This window comes from Pongo abelii, chromosome 4, assembly GCF_028885655.2.
Source record: "Pongo abelii isolate AG06213 chromosome 4, NHGRI_mPonAbe1-v2.0_pri, whole genome shotgun sequence".
Lineage (NCBI taxonomy): Eukaryota > Metazoa > Chordata > Mammalia > Primates > Hominidae > Pongo > Pongo abelii.
The window spans coordinates 75,318,381-75,338,178 of record NC_071989.2 but is presented as its reverse complement, the minus strand read 5'-3'; the positions used below and the strand labels follow the sequence as shown (position 1 = coordinate 75,338,178).

Genomic DNA, 19,798 nt, shown 5'->3' with positions numbered 1-19,798 from the left:
CACTTCTGCCTACGGGCATCCAATTCAGGATTCATATCAGCCCTCAACAAAAAATCCCTCCTTACCCAACCCAACACCTAAGTCAAAGCAACTTGTGTACTGACACTGAGGTAACTGTATGCACATCCAGACTTAACTCACCACCTTTACATGACCAAATCACCAATTCAGGCCTCTTGTGAGCTCTAGACTCCCAGGTACAAGTGCCTGCTGGAATATTACACCTTGATGGTCACTAAGTAAGTTGAAAATACATTCATCAACCTCCTTACTTACCAGTCTTGCCCTCTGTCCCCTACATTCCATATTTCAGTAAAAGATACCATCATATTACCCAAGTCTGAAACCTAGGAGTCACTAGTGTGACCGTCCTAAGCACTTCCCACCAACTACTTCCAAAGCTCTTTCTAGGTACACAATAAAATTCCATTTTTCTGTTCCTTTAAGTTAGGTGTGGCCATGTAACCTGCTTTGGTCAGTTAAATATGAGCAGAACTGACATGTGTCACTATTCTGAAGAAGCTCTGAGAACCACTGTTTGACTCTTTTCCTCCGCCACAACGACTGGCAACATTCAAAAGATGGTTGGGACTCATCAACTTCATCCCAGAGTGAATAACCACAATGAGTAAAGTTCCCACCCCCACGAATTTAGTCTAAAAAATATTTTCTCAGCCAGGCAGGGTGGCTCATGCCTGTAATCCTAGCACTATGGGAGGCAGAGGCGGGCAGATCACCTGATGTCAGGAGTTTGAGACCAGTCTGGCCAACATGATGAAACCCTATCTCTACTAAAAATACAAAAATTAGCTGGGTGTGGTGCCATGCACCTGTAATCCCAGCTACTTGGGAGGCTGAGGCACAAGAATTGCTTGAACCCGGGAGGCAGACTTTGCAGTGAGCCGAGATCACACCACTGCACTCCAGCCTGGACAAGAGAGTGAGACTGTGTCTCAAAAAAAAAAAAAAAAAAAAAATTGTCAAACTACAAAGATCTGAAGTTATTTCCAAAACTCTACTTATTCTAACTGATAAATTATCCTTGACCTTTCTGTCCTCCTCATCCAATTGGTCAATAAATCCTGCTTAGAGTACCTTGTAAATATTTGTCACATTAATTTTTTCATCATTCTCATTACCAATGACTTAATTCAGACCCTCATCATTTCTCATGTGGATTACTTAACAGCTCTTAACAAATCACACAGCACCCAACCTCAAATCCTTATTAATGGTCTCCCACAAAAGCTCCCACAGTGATCTTTCTAAACACTAAATTTCATTGTGTCATTCCACATATCAAATTTCCTTAAAGGTACTGTTCTGTTCTTGCTTCGCCATGGAAATGCACCCAAAAATTATACCTGTGGTTCCAGCAACACATCACAAACATATGGGTCTTCATATATGCTGTTCCATTTGGTTATGATGTCCTTGCTAACTCCCATTTTGAATGCTAATTCCACTTTTCTTCAAGGCTCAAATTTCCAAGTCTTCTGGTAAACCATCTTAAGATACCACGATCATTAGGTACAGCCTCCTACATGTGCTACCAAGACATTCTATATTGCTTTGGCACAGGCCTTAGCATGGTTTCCTTATGTGAAACCCTCAAAAGATCCTATAAGCTTCTCTAGCCATAAATGATTAGTCACCAGTCTCAAGGGCCCATTTCCCTGGCTGACCAGCAATCTCTAATTTGGGAAGTCAGGCTCAACCAAATGAGCTAGATTAATCAATCAGGTTCTCTCTATTGGGCTGGAAGGTGACTTACAGTAAGCTGTAAGCCAGATGATGAGTACATAATAGGTATGCAAAGAAATCGAGTAGACAGAAACAAACTGAACTGATAATAAACACTGGAGAGAAAGAAGCAGATAGTCATCTTGATTGCTGATACCCTTCCGGTTCCCAGTCCTAGTTCCCATGAGGCCCGGCTGTACTACAATCTTTATTTTTCAATGTAGCGAAATCTCTTTTTAATAATAATGTCTCTTCTCAATGTACTTTGGGTAACACTGTTTCTGTCCTTTGTAACCAAAAACAATCTATGATTATAATAACCTACTAAAGCCCTAGCAATTCCAACAGGAATAACTCTTTTGCCTCTGAAATCTTCAAGAGCCTGACAGTCAACTCTGAAGCAACATTTCCTCAATTGACGGATCCTTTTGTGAAGGAATGTAAACGTAAGTAAGCACTACTGAAAACTAAAACCACATTTCCAAATACCCCTAGTTGAAATCTACTTCATTTCAAACTTAAAACATCCACAGGAATAGGAATTCTGAGTCTGGTTTGTAATGCAACTACATGTGAAGACATGCCACCAACATTTCAGAAGCCTGGGAACTGGTTAAAAAAATGTTGGTCTGTTCTGAACAGCATTATCATGGAATTATGGATACTAGGTATGGCTACTCCACTGATTTAATCAATTTTCTTTTCTTTTCTTTTTTTTTTTTTTTTTTTTGATACAGAGTCACACACTGTCACCCGAGCTGGAGTGCAATGGCGGGATCCCGGCTCACTGCAACCTCCGCCTCCAGGGTTCATGCGATTCTCCTGCCACCTCCCGAGTAGCTGGGATTACAGGTGCACACCACCACACCCAGCTAATTTTTTGTATTTTTAGTAGAAACAAGATTTCACTATGTTGGCCAGACAGGTCTCAAACTCCTGACCTCGTGATCCGCCTGCCTCGGCTTCCCAAAGTGCTAGGATTACAGGCGTGGGCCACTGCACCCAGCCAATTTTCTTAATCTTCATTTCCAATTACCTGCCTTAAAATATAGATCAACTTACATTTACTCTATAAAAATGCAAATATTTGAAATTTTCAGGCAAGGTAACACTATTTTATTTTGACCATTATAAACTAAAATTATTAGAGTGGCAAGCCAACAAACAGCTCATCAAACAAATGTGTACTTGCTTGTGCCCAGGAGTTCAAGACCAGCCTGGGCAACAGAGGAAGACCTTGGGGGAAAAAAACACATAAAAAGGGATGACATATTCCATTTGGTCTAAATGTATGCATCTATAGAAACTAGCAGGCCAGGCACAGTGGCTCACATCTGTCATCCTAGCACTTTAGGATGCCAAAGCAGGTGGACTGCTTAAGCTCAGGAGTTTGAGTCCAGCCTGCACAACATGGTGAAATCCTGTCTCTACTTAACTAAATAAATAAATAAAATTTTAGAAATAAATTTTAAAAAGAAAATAGCAGTACCCAAATTCAGCAGATTTTAGTTTGACTTCATTCGTTGACTTAAGTTTTGGTTTTTTAAAATACAAAATCTTATCAATTTTTCAAAAAAAAAGTAAAACTTTTCACTGGGTAGTAAACGCAGAAACCAAAGAACCAACTTTTTGGGCATCAATTAAATTTCTTGGCCCTAACTGGTTTTTTTGTCTTTTATTAAACATAATGATAGCACTATACAATATTTTTAAAACCAATGAGGTAATACTATGTCCAATATTTTATCAGTACATTAATACACATCCTTTAGAGGACAGAGGACCTACCAAAAAAGATATGCCAAAAACATGAGCGAAGCATACAGTATCATGTACAAAAATATTAGTTGGTGCATTATTTATAACAGAGTTTCTCCACTGGGCTTCAGTGGCCCTATGGATTAGCACAATTCCTCCTGTTTAAGACTACTTATGAATTGCTAACATTTACCCACTAAATGCCAACAGGCCCTCTAATCATTGTTGACAATCAAAAAGACACACCTCCCAATTTCTAGCTAAAATCCACTACTTTGTAATACCAAAAAAAGCAATCAAAATATCCAACAACAGAATTTCAAAAACACACAATACACTCAGAAATTACTAATCTCTAAATATTATAAGACAGCAATATGGAAAATGCTTATGACAAAGTGAAAAAAGTTTAAAATCACAGTGATTCCTTTGATTACGCTATATTACATATATTACATAATGATAGCACTATACAATTATTTTTAAAACCAATGAGGTAATATGTCCAATATTTATTAATGCATGTGAAAAGGACTGCAGGGAAATACATGGAAATGGAGAGAAGCTTTGATAGAGTGGTGGGATTACAAGTGCTGTTTCCTTTTCTCTATTTTCTATAAAGTGGTTTTAGTGGTTATATTTTTTTAACTAAATAAACTTAAATAAGTAGTCGACAGATTTTTCCATTCTTTCTTAGAACTTTAGAAGACCAGAGAAGTGAAGGAAATCAACAAGCAAAAAAAATCAACACAGGAAAAATGTCTAGTGTTACAAATCAGGGTAGGCTTACCCTTCAGGGTTTAGTTACTTGAAGGGGGTCACGGGGAGCTTACAGGGTGCAGATAATCCTGACTGTGTGCTGGTTATACAGGTATGTTTACTTTGTAAAGATTCACCAACCTGCGCTTACGACCTGTGCACTTCTCTGTAGGTACATTAAACCTCAATGAAAAATTTACTGAAAAATCAACAAAGATTTCTTGTGTAAAAGTTTTCACAAGCTGTGAGATTGATTTATTGTGCAAAAAGTTAATAGTAATTCTACATATTTATTAACTGGCAGCACAAAAAAAGGATGACAAACTACAAATAAGAATTCTTAATGCTTACAGTGAATGTTCACAAGAATTCCCTAGCCTTAAAAAATTCTTAACGTTTAAAAAATAAAGATGAAACTCAACCACTGCATCATGCCAAAAGAATTAAATTTAAAATCTGAATTTTCATATTAGCAACTTAAGTCATTTTTTTTTTTAAGAGATAGGGGTCTCAATATGTTACTCAGGTTGGAATCAAACTCGTGGGCTCAAGCTATTCTCCCACCTCAGCCTCCTGAGTAGCTGGGACTATAGGTGCACACCACCACACCTGGCTCAATCATAAAATTTTAATGAGAAACTATTTTCACATTCCATTAATGTATTTCCAATATACCTGGAAATATGTATTTGAAAATAAATATGAATATATTTCCAATTTTAAACGATTTAAGTTTCTACTCAGCTCTAAAGATGTCATAAAATAATTTACGTGACACTGCAAAACAATATATTTTCAATACAACTACTACTATTGCATTTTTTATCCATTTCAGTCCAAATTTGCAAACACGTCTTCTAATATAAGGACCAGGCAATGACAACTTCATTACGAAGCAGAAAACCTGTGAATAAAGCATGTCAGTATTGCTGCAAAACATGAATGAGGGATCTAGTATTGCACTTAGGGAAAAACTAGTTAAGGATTTTGCCTGGCCTATATATGTTACACGTATGCAACAATTTTGCTTAATGTATTACGGTTTGTGATATACACTACCGTAATCTTCCATATGTTTAAGTAAAGAACTTTTTATTCTCTTTGACTTTTAAACTCCAAGTAATAATATCTGATTTCAAAAAAGTGGCCCATTACTGTCAGTTATGGCAATGTGTTGTCACCCAAACCCAGGTTTCAACCAAATAAATGATATTATGTTGTTATGAAGAACATTCTCCAATATATTTCTTCTACCTATGAGATACCTTATTACCACAGCCTTGAAAGCAAGATTTACAAAGGTTCATGTACAAAGTATTTTACTGATTGATTCCAATGCCTGCAGGATACGGCACTCCCCCAAACAATTCTCAATTATTAAGAAATGTTCTGAGAACTTAAACTGAGACGGCTGAAAGCATTTCCAAAAGTTAAGATAATTAAAGCAACAATGCCACGGTTAATCAATCAAAATGTATGTGCGTGCACTTATGCAGTATTCTCGTCAAAAATGTATTACTTGAATCTCGTCATTAATATAAAGATATATATATACACACATATCTCTATATACCTCATCTATATATCTCACCTATATAAACTGAGATTATGAGTCATTTTACAAGACAAAATGAACTACAAAACAAAATATCAATGTCACGACTTCAGAATCTTTAAAAGGTGATGGGACTGTTCTAGATTAAAGGAGATAACTATTAATACGTGGATTACTTGGCATATTCAAGGGAGACAGTATATCTAATTACATACTAGATCAAAAGCAGACAAAAAAGCATTAGAATAACGGGAAATTTTAATAATCAACTGTAGCCAAAAACAGGCAAAATGCTCGTGAAAGGAACATGGATGTTCAATGTATTACTCTTTCAACTTTTCTGTATGCATGAAATATTCCAAAACAAAAAGCAGACAAGAAAAACTTAAAAAGTAAATTTTAAATATCCACACAACTTTTATATAGCTATGCAACAGCACTGTTATAACCTAAGATAGAAAACTAAAGAAAAATAGGTCTAAATGCATCACTACGAAATAAATCAAAATTTTTTAAAGAAATAAATCTTGGGTAACAATTACCCCTTCCCTCAAAGGATTTTGATATAATGAACAAAAAACGGAGGATCTTAATACTGTAAGATCTACCATAAAAAAAAAAAAAAAGTTTATGTGTGCAAGAATGTGAACAACCTGCAAACCCCTTGCGAGTTTTCTAATATCGTACGACGGAAATTTTACCATTCCAAAATACACTACCTGGGAAGTGGCCGCGAGCTGTGAATGCCAGCCAAGATCTGGACTTTAAATGTATACGGGAGAGATAACCCTGCACCGACTTACACTTTTTCTGAAAGCTTTGGGGCAGTGTGACCTTTCAGGAGGAAAATTTAATCTGCTGCCAAAAGGGCTAACAGACATGATCTTTCGGAACATGGATGCGCTCGGTTAGATAAACCAAGATGCTAAGTTTGTGCGACCGTCCTGGGAAACAAATACAGCCCCAGTTCCATCTTGTCACCAGCAGCAGGCTTTCTCGTCAGCAAATCGGCCTGACACCAAGGCCTTAAAAACTGGACTGTGGCTCAGGCGCGGTCTCCGCGATTTTCAGAGTGGAAAAACGCTCTGAGACGTTTGCCATGAGGGCTGTTCCGGGCCCACCTACGGCCATCTTAAGTTCGGGGGGAAATGAGGGAGGGGGAACGGAATTCGAAGACCCAGCAGCGAACACAAGTCCCGGAGGCACGAAAAGGGCAACCATTCTAAATCCTTGGTAAGGGCTTCGTGCAGTAGTTAACCCCCCAAATCCGACTAAGGAGAGAAGGACGGCGGAACCCCGGTGCCCTAATCAAATATGGGCACCAAGGTAAGCCCGGGCGATCACGTGACATGCACCGCGCGCCCGCGTCCGCGCTCTCCTCCACGCCTCGGCTCCCGAGGTCTCTATGGCGCCCGCGCCCCTCCCCCAGCCGAGCTCCAGCACTTACTCCGGGGGGTAGAGCCGCAGCTCCTCGATTTCTCCTAGGAAGGAAAAAAGCGTCCGCATCTGCTCGCTGGTCACCGCCGACGACAGATTCGTCACCTGAATCACCGACGTGGGGGTGAGGCCGAAGCCTAAGCCCAAACCGAAGCCGCCGCCGCTGTTCATCCCGATCCCACTGCCGTTGCCTTCCCGCTCCCCAACGTCTACGACGCGTCAGCGACGGAGCCGGGAAAGCACAGAACGCGCGGCCGCGAGCGCGCTCCCGCTGGCGAATTCACAGCGCCGGGCAGATCTAGCCGCCCATTTCACAACTCCCCTGCTCCCGGGGCTGCGCGCGCCAGCCGGAAGCGTCGCCCCGGCAACCCGGCGGTTCTCGCGTGGCTGCGGCCTCCAGCTCCCAGGTGCCTGGGGCTGTTGCTGCTCGTTTCACCGCCTGGATTTTTATCAGTGTTTTTGTTTTCCCCAAAAGTCGATGAGAGTCTTGTGCTCCTGTCTACCCGGTTCCTGCCGGTCTCGGATTGGGAAACCAAGCGGCCTGGCCTGCTGGTGCGGGATTGTAAAGGAGGAATGACTCTTGGGCAACACGGAAGAACACTTGACCAAACTGTAGGACAGCCTTATCACATACAGGCAGCACCCCAACTCCAACTATTTTTAAAAATTGGCAGGCGTCCTAATTGTGAAAAAAACAAAATTTTACAAAATGCGTAGGTTCAGGTTGAATTAAGGAAAGAGGCAGTAAGATGAAGGCTGTGCAGGGGTTGTTTATAACCTGTTTTTATTCCCTCGTTCCACAGGTATCGACATTTTTTGAGTGCTATGTCCCAGGCACTATTAGGCAAGGGCACGTAACAGACAGTTAAAGACAGTTCACATAGAACTTGGAACCTAATGAGAGACAACAGTAGTGAGTCCATGGCAGCTGCTCCCAAAATGCCCTCCGCAGATCCCTAAGGGTACCGAGACCTTTTCAGTAAGTTGGCAAGGTCAAAACGATTTTCATAATAATATTAAGAGTTTGTTGACCTTTTTCACTTTGTTGACATTTGCACTGGTAACGTAAAAGATTATACTGCTGACACCTTAGCAGCAATCAAGGCAGTGGCGCCAGTCTTGTACTGGTAGTTGCATTTTGTATTCTTCACATCATACAACATTTAAGGTTTTAAAATATGCTAGTTTCACTTTAAAAATGTCCTTCACAAAGAACTAAAAATTGTATTTTTTTTTCAAATCCATCCTTGCATACACGTCTTTTAAAGAATATATGTGAAAAAATGGAAACTACTGCCGCTACATGCCCAAGTGAAATGGTTGCCTCCGGAAAAAGCACTAGTGTAATTCTTTGAATTTTCACGGAAAAATACAAATTTTATTACACTTGTATCCACCAACTTGAGCTTGACAGCTTTCCAGTACTTAACGACTTTTCTAGTAAAAGAAGCATGATATTAACAATTTATTTTTGACTATATAATGAAATATGTCAACATTTTTGTGATCTTTACAACTTAGTGGACACCTATTTTTCAAATGGCCAGTGGGTGCCGTTACAAAGGCAAAAAGCCTCTGGTATGTGCAAGATAGATTGATGGATTTCAGCGCTTAATTGATGTGGTTTCAGATTCAGTCCATACTGCAATGAAGGCTAAGAAACTACCACATGTAAGTTTGGTACAGTATCAAAGAATAATATCTAGAACTATCTGGAAAGGCTGTAAAGTAGTTTTCCCTTTTCCAACACCTTATCTTTATGAGATCAGATTTCCCTCATATGTTTCAACCAAAACATATCACAACAGATTGAATACACAGAAAACTCATGATCACAAAGAAGGAAATGTCAGTCACTGTGGTCTACTTGAGGGTGGAGTGTGGAAGGAGGGAGAGGAGCAGAAAAAATTATTGAGCACTGGGCTTATAACCTGGATGATGAAATAATGTGTACAACAAACCCCCATGACATGAATTTACCTATGTAACAAACCTTCACATGTACCCCGGACCTACAATAAAAGTTGAAAAAAAATAAAGAAGACATAGATAGGAGAATTCAGCTGTCTTCTATTAAAGCACACATTAAAAAGGTTTGAAAAATGTAAAACAATGCCACTCTTCTCACCAATTTTTTGGAAAAATATTTTATCATAAAAATACATCATTTTGCCTTCAATCTCAGTTTCTAAGAAAAAAATGCGTCATTTATATTGACATAATGGGCTTATAATTATTTTTAAATGAATCGCAAAATACCAAATTTCTCAGATTTAATTTTTAATATGGATAGTAATAAAAGCATTTTACAGTCCTTAATAATCTTTAAGAATGTAAAGGGACTCTAAGACCAAAATGTTTGAGAATTATTATTACCATAGGGATAAGCATGGGGGAATTCAGAGCACACAGGAGGGCCTCTTAAACTTAGTTCTAATGGAAGACTTCCCAGAAGAAATATTGCTTAAGCCGAATATTGAACAAATAGGAATTACCCAGGCAAGGAAGGAAGGAGGAGCAGTGAAGGGCATTCCAGACTGAGCATGTAGAATATACAAAGGCAGGGTTAAGGTAAAAGAGAGCTCGAGTGAGGTCCAGAAGATTCAAAGTCTATTATTGCTGGGCTGAAAATGACTAGAGTTGCATGCAAAGGAATAAGCCTTTATGAAGGGTATTATTTGTCATGGTAGAGGTTACTTTATCATAAGCTGGGAGCCACTGAAGACCTCGGAGCTGAAGAGTGACCATGATCAGATTCATGTTCTAAAATGACTGGCCATGTGTGGTGGCATATGCCTGTAATCCCAGGATTTGGGGAGACTAGGGCAGGAGGATTGCTTGAGCCCAGGAGTTTGAGACCAGCCTGGGCAACATGGAGAGACCCCGTTTCTACCAAACAATAACAAAAAAGTAGCCAGGCATGGTGGTGCATGCTTGTAGTCCCAGCTACTGGGGAGGCTGAGACGGGAGGACTGCTTGAGCCTGGGGGTTCGAGGCTACAGTGAAAATGAGTTGTGATTGTGCCACTGCACTCCAGTCTGAGTGACAGCATAAGACCCTGTCTCAAAAAAGAAAGGAAGGAAGGAAGGAAAGAAAGAAAGTGATGACTGTCACTGCAACCTGGAGATACATTGGAAAGGGTACAGACTAGAGGCAAAGAAACTGGGTAGGTTATTGCAATAATCTGAATAAGATGTAATGAGGTCGTGAACAAAGGTAAGAGGTGGTAGTAATGGAAAGCAAGGAACAGCCCCAAATTTGAGAATCACTGAACTCATTTGAAGATAAAAGGAATAAAAGCTGTCCACTCAGAAAAATATATATGGACATAAACTCAATTTTAGCTACAATTACTGATGCTTTCTGGTCCTCCTGAAGTCCAACCATAGATCTCTCAGATTAACAACTAGTTTTGAACAATTCTTAGACTTTAGTGTGCATCAGAATCAGCCTGTGGGCATGTTACAACAAATTGCTGGTCCCATCCCCAGAGTTTCTAGTTCAATAAGTCTGGAGTGGGGCCTGAAATTTTAATTTCTAACAAGTTCCCAGGTGAGCTCCTTCTTGTGGTCTGCAAACCCCATGTTGAGAACCACTGGTTTAGAAGATTGTAAAAGCAGTATTCTTAATGGACTTAATCTACTCTTAATAGTAAAGCAGAAGGAGGAGTTTAGATTTATGTCTTGGAGAATTAAGTAAACAGTGTCATAATTTAGGTCCAAAAATATGAAGGAAGAGCAGCTTTGGGAGGAAAGAGCAGAAAATACTGAGATCCATTTATGGACAACATTCTGAAATGAAATTTAGGAAAAATGTCTAGAACTAAGATATAGCACTTGACTTAAGATTGAGAGGAGATAGAGATACACCAGGAATGTTTGTAGCAGGAAAAGTGCTGTGGACAACATTAAACAGACAAATACAACAAACAGCCAAAAAAAAAATCAAGCCCCAAGGAAAACTGGGTGGGAGGATAGTCACAAAATTTAAAGGAAGAAAAAGTTTTTGGCTCTGGGGGGGTATTGTTGTTTTGGTTGTTGTTGTTATAGAGATGAGGTCTTACTATGCTGCCCGGGCTGGTTTCAAACTCTTTCGTGTGGAGAAGAGGTAACAGTATCCCTCTATAAATCTCTCAGGGAAACTTACCAAACCTGGGCCTATTCCAGCCCTGCCACTCTGGCCAATGTGACTGTTTTACCGTGGACTTCTGAGATACATTTTAAAATTCCAACCTCCATGCCATGTTCTGCTTCCAAACTCTGTAATCATTCTCATGGCTCCAATTTTCAGCTATTTCTTTATCTCCAGGCCTCTTGATTTCATCTGCTTGCTAACCCAACACCTTCAAATACAACATCATAGCAATAGTAATGGCAAAGTTTCAGTGAAAAAAATAAAAACAGCTCCTCACAAGGAGGCTCAGGCCCATAAGAGCCAACCAGAAACCAAAAATTCAAAAAACTAAACCCCAGTAAATAAAGCAACAGAAAAAAACAAGAGAAAGATGTACATGATAGATTTTAGGTACTTACTAGACTGAGAACCAGGAGGTGACTTTGGAGAGAGCAGTTCTGGGGTATACAGGGACAGGAAGAGAATGCTAGAGCTGGGAAAGTATATAAGATAAGTGTAGGATGTACTTACAAGAAGAGGCTTTGATGACTGTTAGTCTTCTTGTTTTGGTTTTGAATGAGTGGGATCTGCTATGAATCTACTCTATGGAATCTGAAAGGAAATTTTGATAGTAGGGAATAATTTAGGAGTAATTTTAGGTAAGGAAACATCTGTAAGTAGTCTTATGTTTGAAAGAGGAGTGCTGATTATATTCTTAGGAAGAAAGCTAAATAGGTTGTCCTAGAAATAATCAGAAAAAGAGTGAGAACTGTGCATACATAAGTGTGCGTGTGTGTGTGTGTGCGTGCACATGTGTAATGTGTTTTGGAGTAGTACTCTTCCAAAACTGAAGCAGAAACTTTTAGTCTTCTCCTGTGCTAAACCACGTGACCTTTGCCTCTCAGGATCCAGAACTCTCAATTCGTGATGTCTCTAGTGGGCTGGCTCTGGAAACTTATCATTGGCATTACTTTTTACTACTAAAGAAATGACTCTAACTTAAACTGAAAAAAAGTGTACACAATGATGGCAAGGGTATTTCATGGAGTGGAAGAAATAATTGCACAACCAAATCTTGATTTGAGAGGTGACTAAGGCATGTTTAGAAACCTTAACAGTCTTTGACTACACAAAAGAAAACAAAATATATTATAAGACTAAGGTACCTAACAGATTTGCAGGAAGAATTGCACAAATGTTAGGAAAGCAGGTGACCAGGGAACCTCTAAGAATTTTAGCAGCAGACATTCATAGACCACCTCAAGTGTGCTGTTGATAAGGTAAATCAACGCCAGTAACACCCAGCTCCTGCAAGCACTGATATACTTTTTGTCTCTGTCTATACATTTGCCTCTGCTGGAAAGTATATATAAATGGAATTATACAACATATAGTCTTTAGTGTCTGGCTTCTATCATTGAGCATGTTTGTGAGCTTCATTCATGTTGGAGCATGTATCAGTAGTTTATTAATTTTTGTTGCTGAATAGCAATCTATTGTTGAATATTCAACATTTTGGTTTTTATTCATCAGTTGATGGACATTTGGATTGTTTCTAGTTTTGAGCTATATGAATAATACCTTTGCAAACATTCACATACATGCCTTGTTTCTCTTGGGTAGATATTTATGAGGGGAATTTCTGAGTCATATGGTAAGTTTAACTTCTTTTTTTTTATTTTTATTTTTTGAGACGGTCTCCCTCTGTCACCCAGGCTAGATAGAGTGCAGTGGCTCGATCATGGCTCACTGCAGCCTTAACCTCCCAGGCTTAAGTGGTCCTCCCACCTCAGCCTCACTAGTAGCTGGGACCACAGACACATGCCACCACACCTGGCCTAGGTTTAACTTTTTAAGAAACTGCCAAACTGTTTTCCAATGAGGCTGTACCATTTTACATTCCCACCAGTGATGTGAGAGCATTATATTTGCTCCATATCCTTACCAACACTCAGTATTATCCTTTTTGATTATAGCCATCCTAGTGGGTATGTAATGGTATCTCATTGTGGTTTTCATTTGCATTTCCCTAATGGCTAATAATGTTCAGCAACTTTTAATATGCTTATTGGCCATTCATATTTCTTCTCTGATGAAATGTCTATTCAAATATTCAAATGTTTTGTCATTTTCAAATTGAGACATTTACCATTTGTTATACAATTGTAAGAGCTCTTCGTAATTCTAGTTGCAAATCTGTAATTTTTGCAATTCTAGTTGTAATTCTAATCTTTGTAATTCTAGTTGCAAATCTGGACATATGACTTGCAAATATTTCTGCCCAATCTGTAACTTTTATTTTCATTTTTTAATGATATCTTTTAAAGAGTAAAAGGTTTTTGTTTTGATGAAGTTCAAATTATCAATGTTTTATTTTGTGTATTATGTTTTTAGTGTCACAACTAAACAATCTTTGTTTAATCCAAGATCACAAAGATTTTATCCTGTGTTTTCTTCCAGAAATTTCATAGTTTTAGCTCTTATATTTAGGTCTTTGATCTCTCCTTGATTATATTTTGTGTATTTTGTGTATGGGTCTATATATTTTTTTCCTTCATATGGTATCAAATTGTTCTAGCACCATTTATTGAAAAGACTATACATTCCCCCATTAAATTGTTTGGCACCTTTGTCAAAATTCAAATGACCGTATGTTGAAAGATTTATTTCTGGACTCTGTTTGATACACTGTCTTACTTACTGTAGTTTTGTTAGTTTTAAAATTGGGTAGTATAAGCCGTGCAGATTTATTCTATTTTTCCAATTGTTTTAACTGTTGGGTTCTTTTCACTTTCTGGATCTGCTTATCCATTTCTTAAGAAACTCCACCAGGATTGTGATAGGGATTGCATTGAATTCATAGGTCAATTTAGGAAGAATTGTCATTTGACAATACTGAGGCTTCCTGTCTGTGAATATGGAATGTCTATTTAGTTAGGTCTTCTTTCAGTATTGTGTTCTACTGGTTTTGCACTTCTTTGTTAAATTTATTCCAAAAGTATTCTTTTTGATGCTATTGGGAAAGGAATTGTTTTTTAATTTTATTTCTGGACTGCTTGTTTGTATGTAGAATACAATTATTTTTGTATACTGATCTTTGATATGGTTTGGCTTTGTGTCCCCACCCAAATCTCATCTCAAATTATAATCCCCATATGTCAGGGGAGGGACCAGGTGAGAGACAATTGGATCATGGAGGTGGTTTCCCACATGCTATTCTCATGATAGTGAGTTCTCATGAGAGCTAATGGTTTTAAAGTGTGGCACTTCCTCGTTCTTGCACACACTCTATCCTGTCACCTCGTGAAGAAGGTACCTGCTTCCCCTTCTGCCATGATTGTAAATTTCCTGAGGCCTCCCCAGTCATGCAGAACTGTGAGTCAATTAAACCTCTTTTTTTTTTTTTTAATAAATTACCTAGTCTCGGGCAGTTCTTTATAGCAGTGTGAGAACAGACTAATACAGTAAATTGGTGCCAATGAGAGGATGGTACGGCTATAGAGATGTCCAAAAATGTGGAAGCAACTTTGGAACTGGGTAATAGGCAGAGGTTGGAACAGTTTGGAGGCCTCAGAAGAAGATAGGAAGGTGTGGGAAAGTTTGGAACTTCCTAGAGACTTGTTGAATGGTTTCGACCAAAATGTGGATAGTGATGTGAACAATGAAGTCCAGGCTGAGGTGATCTCAGATGAAGATGAGGAAGTTATTGGAAAGATTTAGCAAAGAGACTGGCAGCATTTTGGTCAAAACCATTCAACAAGTCTCTAGGAAATTCCAAACTTTCCCACATCTTTCCTGCCTTCTGAGCACCCCAAACTGTTCCAACCTCTGCCTGTTACCCAGTTCCAAAGTTGCTTCCACATTTTTGGGCATCTTTATAGCAGTACCCCATCCTTTTGTCCTGAGACCTTGCTAAACTATTTCTGGTAGCTTGCATGTTGATTCTTTTGGATTTTCTACATATAGGATCACATGGTCTATCAACAGGAACAGTTTTCTTTCTTCTAATCTGTATGCTTTTATTTTTTCTTTTCTCATTGCATTGACTAGAACCTTCAGTACAATGTTGAATAGAAGTGATAAAAACAGACATCCTTGTCTTGTTTCCGATCCTTGGGGAAAAAAATCAGTGATTCATCATTAAGTATGAGTCTAGCTCTACATTTTGCTGATATTGTAGTTTTTAAGACACCCTTTAATAGGTAAGGAAATGCCCTTATATTCTTAGATTATTGAGAGTTTTCATCATAAATTAATGCTGGATTTTCCAAATGCTTTGAAATGATGTGATTATGTGATATTTCTAGGATAAATTCCATATGATTACGGTGTGTAATCTTTATGTGTTGCAAGTATATAATTCATATGTAAATATGTAATTTATAATTTGTTGGCAAAAAAGTGTTAAAATGTCTTATTATCCTTTCAATTTCTGTAATGTCAGTAGTGATGTTCCCTCTTTCAATTTTTCTTTTTTTAATTTTTTTGAGACAGGGTCTTGCTGTCACCTAGGCTGGAGAACAGTGGTGTGATCATAGCTCACTGCAGCCTTGAACTCCTGAGCTCAAGATATCTTCACACCTCAGCCTCTTGAGTAGCTGGGACTACAGGGATGTTCCACCATGCCCAACGAATTTTTAAAATTGTTTGTAGAAACAGGGTCTCAGTATGCTGCCCAGGCTGGTCTTGAACTCTTGGCTTCAAATGATCTTCCCACCGTGGCCTCCCAAAGCTTCTTTCAATCTCAATATTGGTCATTTGTGCCTACTTTTTTCTTTGGTTGATCTAGATAAAGATTTATCAAATGTGTTGATCTTTTCAAATAAGTAACTTCGAATGTCATTTATTTTTCTCTATTTTTTGTTTCTATTTTATTGATTTTAACTCTGATTTTATTTATTTATTTTTTGAGACAGAGTCTTGCTCTGTCGCCCAGGCTGGAGTGCAGTGGCATGATCTCGGCTCACTGCAACCTCTGCCTCCCATGTTCAAGTGATTCTCCTACCTTAGCCTCCCGAGTAGCTGGGATTACAGGCGCCTGCCACCACGCCCAGCTAATTTTTGTATTTTTAGTAAATATATTATTTCACCATGTTGGCCAGGCTGGTCTCAAACTCCTGACCTCAGGTGATCTGCCTGCCGTGTCCTCCCAAAGTGTTGGGATTACAGGCGTGAGCCACTGATCCTGGCCTGATTTTATTATTTCTTTTGTTCTGCTTGCTTTGGATTTAATTTGCTCTTTTCTTCTAGTTTAAGGTAGAACTTACATTGTTGAGACTTTTTGTTTTCTGATATTGTCACTTAATGTATATATATTCCTGTAACCACTGTGAGAAACACTTCATTTCTTTCTCGTAGTGTTGGGCAAGGCTGCTTAGAAGTAGATGTCTCACCTATGATACAGGTCCAAATTTCTTTTTGTTATTGATTTATAATTTGTGTTGGTTAGAAAACATACTATGTATAATTTCAGTTCTTTTAAATTCATTGAGACTTGTTTTACAGCCTAGCATATGCTCTATTCTGAAGACTGTTCTGTGTGCACTAGAAAAGAATGTGTATTATGCTGTTGGGTGGAGTGTTTTTAAATGTCCCTCAGATTGACAATGTTGCTCAAGACTTTTATACCTTTGTATGACATGCTGTGCAGTATCCTAGCACTAGAGAAGCTGCCCATGCTACAGAAGCATGGTGTTAGGCAAGCGTGTACACCACAGGGGCTTATTCTCGTGAAACCATGCATTCTACCGGAGCTGCCCAGTGAAAGACACCACAACCAGGAAGGAAAATCCTTTCCTGTTGTAATGATTCTCCAGCGCCTTCTACTGACAAATTTTGACATTGTGCCATCTGGCAAAGGAAAAATATTTAAAGTACTCAGATTCATTTTCACAGGGTGAATTTGGAGCCAGGAGGCAGTAGACTGATAGCTGAACCTGCCTCCCCTGTGGGGTGGGCATTAATGTCCCTGCTACATTTGAAAAAAAATATTTCTCTTATGTTTTAACTGGCTTCCTAGGTGTTGTCCCTTGCATAACCTGGCAGTCAGCCACTGATCAGTCTGAGGCTGTACCCAAATTCCAAAAGCCAATAGGATTTCCAACCCCTGTCAATGGGTTTATATGTGAGTTTATGAGTACATTCAAACTCAGGCAGTTTTGAAGTCTGTCCCAGGTCTTACTTCCTACTAGGCCCTCTCAGGTCTCCCTGTACATGCTTGCAGTCTACAGTCAGCCAGAGATGTGTGGTGTGGAGAGCTTGTCAACTCTCTCTTGGCTCTCTTATTGCCAGAATATATCACTGTTCTATTTCTTGCTAGTCAGTGGGTCTGCCACTCATCCCAACCAGAACCAGAAACTAAGATTAGGAGAACTGTGGACCTATCCCTTTCATTTCTTATCAGGTTTGCTACTTTTATTAACTACACTATTAGGTGGCATTTTCTGCCCTTTGCTCCAAATCAAGTCAACCTCCTTTGGCAGTGAAGCTGCCAGGCTCCACAGCCAGTCCCACCCTGCTGGAACCTCCATGCCACTGGAGCATGGAGTGGGATGGGAATGGGAGTAGCCCCAGGCAAGAACCCCACAGACTCCCACTGCTCGTACCTGAGGTTTAACAGTGTTTCATAAATAAGCACTTCTCAATCTGTCTGCCTTTAGTCAATTTTCCAGAGCACTTAAATGTCTGGTTCTGACAATTTCATCCAGTTGTTTGCTAGGTGAGCATTTGCCGAACTCTTTACTTCACCATGGCCAGAAGTCCCTGCCAGTGCACTTTAAAAGGGCATTATGGACAACTTAAAAAGGGACTTTAAAGGGGCATTTATTCATCTCTGGGAATAGTTTCATGATAAATGCCTGTCGTTTATATTAGAGTCCTAAGGAGGACCCTGCCATATGACCAAAGCTCTAGAAAGCTGAATTGTGGATTTAAATGACACAAATTACTCTCATTACATGTAAAAATTTCTATGATTTACAAATGAAGGAACTAAAGCACAGAGAGTTCTACTCAACAAACATGTGTTGAGCATAGAATGTGTCAGGCACTATTCTCAGTGCTGGAGACACAACAGAGAGCAAAACAGCCCCTGCCTTCATGATAACATTCCAGTGAATTAAATTCCAGAGGCTAAGAAGCTTGTCCAAGATCACCTAGCCAGTGAGTGATGACTCCAGTCTGTTTGACTCCAAAACCCTTTTCATTTTTCCACATTGCCCCCTCAGTAACAACTTAGGTGGGAATAATGCTTTTCAGAAGAAAGTGAACTTTCAACATTTCAACCTTATTTAATCCTCATAAGAAATCCATGAAGTAGAAGTTTTAATGAAAGTTAATCTGAGGTGTGCCTGAGTAACTAGATCTTGAATTAGAAAAGTTGAATTTTAAAAAATTGCAAAGTAAATTTAATGTGGACTTTTCCCTTTATACCCTAAGGGAAGCCAAACTATTTCACAAATCAAACTTAAGTTTCTCTACCTCTAGAGGCAAGAATGTATTTGTTTGAAGCAAAGAAAACCAAGTTAATCACTCTGGAAACAGAAATTCATCATGAGGTTTTTTGACCTGAGTTTAATTAAGACCTAATTATTTTTAGCACTGAATTAACTAAGAGTTTTTTAAATAAGGAATTGAGATGGGGAATAGGAAAACAGCAGTGATGTTTCTTCTCTAAAAGTAACATTTATAGTCCAGGTGTGGTGGCTCACACCTGTAATAGTATCACTTTGGGATTCCGAGGGGAGGATCACTTGAGCCCAGGAGTTTAAGACCAACAGGCAGCATAGTGAGACCGTGTCTACACACACACACACACACACACACACACACACAAATGCTAAGTGTGGTAGCACATGCCTGTGATCCCAGCTGTTTGAGAGGCTGAGGTGGGAGGATCACTTGAGCCCAGAAGTATAAAGCTGTAGTGAGCCATGATCTAGCCTGAGCAACAAGAGTGAGACTCTGTCGCAAAAAAAAAAAAAAGAAAAAAAGAAAAAAAAAGAAAAGAAAGAAAAAACATTTATAAAATCTGATTACAAAAGTAGTATATCTTTGGGCCAGGCATGGTGGCTCACACCTGTAATCCCAGCACTTTCTGAGGCCAAGGAGGGAACATTGCTTGAGCCCAGGAGTTAGAGACCAGCCCGGGCAACATAATGAGATCCTATCTCTGAAAAAACAAAAAGGTAATACATCTTCGATATTTTTAAAAATACATAGAAGCACAAAATAATTCATCTAATATCTGACCACTCAGAAGACTTAACATTTTGTTGTATGTACATTTAGTATTTTGTGTATGTGTGTGTATATTTATATTATACATTCTGTGTATTTTATATATATATATATATATACACATACATATATATTTCTTTTTTTTAAACAATACTGTGCCAGTCCCCTGGATTGGGTTTTGTCCTTACTGCCCAT

The 19,798-nt window shown here is 38.9% G+C and overlaps 1 protein-coding gene and 1 long non-coding RNA gene across 3 annotated transcripts in view; one reads left to right on the top strand and one right to left on the bottom strand.

The window, feature by feature from the left end:
- Positions 1–7,465, bottom strand: part of SREK1 (splicing regulatory glutamic acid and lysine rich protein 1) — a 36,479-nt gene extending 29,014 nt beyond the window's left edge. The window contains exon 1 of one of the 2 annotated variants that reach the window (NM_001323547.1): positions 7,263–7,465. In NM_001323547.1, the coding sequence (NP_001310476.1) occupies positions 7,263–7,423 (161 nt within the window). In that variant the 5' untranslated portion in view covers positions 7,424–7,465. The remainder of the gene's footprint in view (positions 1–7,262) is intronic. The other variant, XM_024246667.2, reaches the window with a different exon arrangement.
- Positions 7,466–8,113: 648 nt separating this feature from the next.
- Positions 8,114–19,798, top strand: part of LOC129059685 (uncharacterized) — a 70,501-nt gene continuing 58,816 nt past the window's right edge. The window contains exon 1 of the long non-coding RNA XR_008525706.2: positions 8,114–8,231. This is a non-coding gene — a long non-coding RNA (uncharacterized LOC129059685). The remainder of the gene's footprint in view (positions 8,232–19,798) is intronic.